Consider the following 4,727-nt stretch of genomic DNA (forward strand, 5'->3'; position numbering starts at 1 on the left):
ATCAAAATATTTCAACGGGGCAAAAGTCAGAAATCACACGCTTGGGTCAGGGAGGGGCATCGGGCTCGAACCCCAGGCCCTGTGTCCCATCCCCCCCCGACCCACCAGGACTCCTGGGTTCTTTCTCCTGCTCTGGGAGGGGAGTGGTGTCTAGTGGTTAGAGCTGGGTGTGGGGGGAGGCGAGTCAGGGCGCCTCGTGCCTCAGTTTACCCCTTTTGGCGTGATTTCTGGGTGCCTGGCAGGAGGCAGGGGGCTTTGCCAGGAGGAAGTGGAGGCGTCCTGGCTTCCAGCTCTCACTCCCCCCAGCACTGGGGACAGAACCCAGGAGTCCTGGCTCCCAGCACGCCCTGCACTGACCCACTCAACCCCAGTCCCCTCCCAGAGCTGGGGACAGAACCCAGGAGTCCTGGCTCCCAGCACCCCCCCTCCAGACTTTGTCTCTTGCAGCCGATGGGAGGCCATCCAGGGAATCGTTGGTGGAGATTTTCCACCTGGACGACAGCAGCTCCCACTTCCACTGCGAGGAGATCGCCAAAGGTAGGGGGCGCCGGGGGCGGGAGGCTGGGGGGATCGGGGGGGCACTGGGGTACAGGGCTGGGGGGATTTGGGGGGTTCTGGGGGGGTTCCGGGGGCTCTTCACTTCAGGGAGCTGGGTGGGGGCTGGGGGGGCCAGGCGTAAAGGCTGCAGGAACCGGGTGGGGGCTTCAGGAGGGGGTACAGGCTGCGGGGGGGACTCGGGGGGCTCAGGGGGGCACCAGGCAGGAGGATGGGTGGGGCCCAGCACGGGCAGGGCCTCGTGTGTGACTATCGGTGGGTAACGGGCCCGGTGCCCCTCACTCCCGACCCACAGCCCCCTGGGCTCCCCTCCACCACTCTGCCGGTGCCCCTCACTCCCAACCCGCAGCCCCCTGCTAGCCCAGCCCTGCCCCCCGCCCCCAGCCCTGCCGGTGCCCCTCACTCCCGACCCGCAGCCCCTGCTTATCCGTCCAGTCTCTGTGGCCCAGCGCAGCTGGTCGTGCTGGTCAGCGATGAGAACGGAAACACAGATGCCTTCCCCGTGGCCTATTGGACTCCCGGCCCCACCGCCTCACGGTAACCCCCCAACCCCCACGGGCCTAGCCATGAGCGGGGTTGGGGCCCGGACGCCTGGGTTCTCTCCCCAGCTCCGGGAGGGGAGTGGGGTCTAGGGTGAGAGCCGGGGGTCTCAGAGCCCGGACTCCTGGGTTCTCATCCTTATTGCGACTCTCTTTCTCCCCACAGGTGAGGGGGGGTCCTGTGCTCACCCCATGGCTCAGCAGGGGAAGGGAACGGCCAGTTCCCGCCGAGCGACCCATATGGTCCCCTGTAAACAGCGCCGACGCGGCAAAGGGTCTCTGGGGGCTTTAAGCTTTCAATAAACGCAGACGCCCTGGAGGTAGAAATGTCTCGCTGAACATTTCATCACCACGGAGCCGCGACGGGCTGGGTGGGGACCCCTCGCCCGGCGCTGGGACGCAGCCCCTCTGCGGGGGGCGCCAGGGGGCAGGTTATAGGGGGATCCCTTGCTAAGCACCGAGCCACAGCCCCGCTCTGGGGTGGAACAGAGGCTGGTTACCCGGGGACCCCTTGCCCGGCGCTCAGATGCAGCTGGCTCTGGGGTGGGGGGGCTGGGGAACCACCAAACAGAACAAAATGTCTGGGACAAGACTGGGGTCTCTGGGCTGGCACCGGCTGGCAGGGGAGAGCGCCCCCTGCTGCCCCCATGCCGCCCTGGCCCCCCAGCTCGGTGACACCCCCCAGAGTCAACGGTTCCTTGAGGCGGTAGAAGGGGAAGTGGCCAGTCTTTATAAAGGCCAGGCCCCAGCTGCGGAAGGGGGAAGTGGTCTCGAGGCGTCGGCCCGGACTCCGGGGTCCAGCGTGGGAGGCAGAGACCGGAGCAGCCATGAGCTTCCAGCAGAATCTACAAGGTACCATCCCAGTCTCCTGCTCCAAACTCCCCGGACGCCTGGGTCCCATTCCCCATCCCATCCCGGTCACCCCCACATTCCACCCTGGACGCCTGGGTCCCATTTCCCATGCTGACCTCCCTCCCCCCACCTCCTCGGACTCCTGGATCCCCTTCTCCTGCTCCAAACTCCCCGGACGCCTGGGTCCCATTTCCCTTCCTGACCTCCCTCCCCGCACCTCCTCGGACTCCTGGGTCCCCTTCTCCTGCTCCCCGCCTCCCCGGACGCCTGGGTCCCATTCACTATCCTCCCCATTCTCTACAGGATGGGAGCATCGCAGGGTCCCCTGGAAATGAGCACACTCCCGGACGCCTGGGTCCCATTCCCTCTCTGCACTGGGGCTGGGAGCACTGCGGGGTCCCCCAGATACGTGGGTAGGTGGGGGGAGGGGTGTTTCTCTCCGCTCACATCCCCCGGACTCAGGATCGTTCTGTCAGTTCCTCCAGCCGGGCGGGGAAAGGCAGCAAAAGCAAAACTATCTCAGAGTAACCCCAGAAAGGGGAAACAAGCCAGGCCTGAGAAAGAGGAAACCCAGAGCCTGAAAGGGGGGCTGCGGGTCGGGAGTGAGGGGCACCGGCAGAGCGGGGGGATCCAGGGGGCTGCGGGTCGGGAGTGAGGGGCACCGGCAGAGCGGGGGGATCCAGGGGGCTGCGGGTCGGGAGTGAGGGGCACCATTAACCCTTTGTTCCCCCCACGCCAGGGGGCAAGGCCTTCGGGGAGCTGAAGGCCCAGCAGGAGAAGGTTCTGGACTCTCTCAATAAGGTAGACGCTCCCCCCCGGGGGTCTGTGGGGGGGCCCCAGGGACGGGGGAGGGGAATGGGCCCCCCAGCCCCCCCCCCAGCCCATGTGTGTCAGACCCTGGATCACCCCCCAGCTTGCCGGACCCAGGGGGTGGAGCTACGCCGTGGCAGCTTGTGATGTCATCATGGGGAGGGCAGTGATGTCGGGGGGGCGGGGATGTTCCGAGGCTCCGGGGTCACTCACTGTGGGCTGTGATGTCATGTCCTGAGCCAGGCAGCGGCTGGGATGTTGCCCCCCCAAGTCATGATGTCGCCCCCAGTGCGCGATGATGTCACGCTCGGCACCCTGTAATGTCCTACACGGAGGGCTGTGATGTCATCAGACTGTGAGGACTTCTTGTGACATCACACGCCAGTCACTATGAGGTGTCAGGGTTGTGAGGTCATAAGCCAGGGATGATGTCAGCGGGGTCTGATGTCACACACAGATTCCTGTTATGTCACACCCAGACTGCTATGATGTCAGAGGGGTGTGAGGTCACCCGCGGAAAGTGGTGATGTCATGGGCAGGGCACTGATACCACCCACTGAGGTCCTCTGACCCCCCCAGGCCACTGCCCACCACCACGGGGCTGCCCTCCCAGCCCCGCCCCCAACCCAGCCCCCTCTCTCAGCCCCCAGCCCTGCCCCCAACCCAGCCCCCCCCCCGTCCCCAACCCAGCCCCCTCTCTCTGCCCCCAGGAATTCCTGGACGACCCCAAATACAGCACAGACGAAGACCTGCCGGAGAAGCTGGAGGCCTTCAAGAGTGAGCGACACCCGAGGGACGGATGGGGGCTCATTTGGGGCGGGGCCCAACTCGCCTGAGGGCTGAGGGGGAGACCAGGGGTCCTAGGCCCCTGGGGATGGGGGGCAGCTGGTACCTGGGGGCTGGTGCTGGGGGCCTCTGTCTAATCCTCTTGTCCGTCCGTCCGTCCTGCAGAGAAATACATGGAGTTCGACCTCAATGGGAACGGGGACATCGGTGAGTTCCCGCGTGCGAGCGTGGGTGTGCGAGCGTGGGTGTGCAAGCGTGGGCGTGCGTGGGCGTGCGAGCGTGGGCGGGCCCCCGCTGGCCCCACTGACCTCTGCTCCCCCCAGACATCATGGCTCTGAAGCGGATGCTGGAGAAGCTGGGGGCGGCCAAGACCCACCTGGAGCTGAAGAAAATGATCACGGAGGTGACGGGCGGCCTGGGCGAGACCATCGGGTACCGGGACTTCGTCCACATGATGCTGGGCAAGCGCTCGGCCATCTTCAAACTGTGAGCACCCCTCCCTCCCGACCCCCGGCCCCTCTGCCCCCCGGCCTGGCCGGCGCCCCTCCCTCCCGACCCCCGGCCCCTCCGCCCCCCAGCCCGGCCGGCGCCCCTCCCTCCCGACCCCCGGCCCCTCCGCCCCCCAGCCCGGCCGGAGCCCCTCCCTCCCGACCCCCGGCCCCTCCGCCCCCCGGCCCGGCCGGCGCCCCTCCCTCCCGACCCCCAGCCCCTCCGCCCCCCGGCCTGGCCGGCGCCCCTCCCTCCCGACCCCCGGCCCCTCCGCCCCCCGGCCCGGCCGGCGCCCCTCCCTCCCGACCCCCAGCCCCTCCGCCCCCCGGCCTGGCCGGCGCCCCTCCCTCCCGACCCCCGGCCCCTCCGCCCCCCGGCCCGGCCGGAGCCCCTCCCTCCCGACCCGCAGCACCTGGGTCGCCCCCCATCCCCCAAGTTCACCCCCCGCTGTCAATCACCCCGTCTCCGTCCCCCCCCGCAGGATCCTGATGTACGAAGACAAAGCCAAGGAGAAAGAGGAGAAGCCGGCCGGACCCCCCGCCAAGAGGGCCATCGCTGACCTCCCCTAGCTGCCCCCAGCGCCCCCCCTCCGGGGGCTGTCGTGGGGCCCCGGGCAGGGAGCGGGTTCCCATGGTTCACGTCGCTGCTAGAAACCAAGCCACTAACAATGTCTGCAGGGGGCCTGGGGGGCAGCAC

General features: G+C 68.0%; 1 protein-coding gene across 1 annotated transcript; it reads left to right on the plus strand.

Moving 5' to 3' along the window:
* Window positions 1-1,832: 1,832 nt before the first annotated feature.
* Window positions 1,833-4,727, plus strand: AIF1 (allograft inflammatory factor 1). Its single transcript, XM_073326924.2, has 6 exons — window positions 1,833-1,946; window positions 2,686-2,747; window positions 3,467-3,533; window positions 3,708-3,749; window positions 3,866-4,028; window positions 4,513-4,727. Exons 1-6 carry the CDS (start codon window positions 1,922-1,924, stop codon window positions 4,598-4,600), a joined length of 447 nt encoding a protein of 148 aa, XP_073183025.1. The 5' UTR covers window positions 1,833-1,921; the 3' UTR covers window positions 4,601-4,727.

The sequence above is a fragment of the Lepidochelys kempii genome, chromosome 14 (assembly GCF_965140285.1).
Source record: "Lepidochelys kempii isolate rLepKem1 chromosome 14, rLepKem1.hap1, whole genome shotgun sequence".
Taxonomy (NCBI): domain Eukaryota; kingdom Metazoa; phylum Chordata; order Testudines; family Cheloniidae; genus Lepidochelys; species Lepidochelys kempii.

What these genes read in the sequence shown, in the direction of transcription:
- AIF1 (XM_073326924.2), top strand. Translation starts at nt 1,922, where the DNA reads ATGAGCTTCCAGCAGAATCTACAAG. An exon ending in GAAGCTGGAGGCCTTCAAGA is followed by an intron (nt 3,534 to 3,707) that starts GTGAGCGACACC and finishes TCCGTCCTGCAG; the next exon opens with AGAAATACATGGAGTTCGAC. An exon ending in CAATGGGAACGGGGACATCG is followed by an intron (nt 3,750 to 3,865) that starts GTGAGTTCCCGC and finishes TGCTCCCCCCAG; the next exon opens with ACATCATGGCTCTGAAGCGG.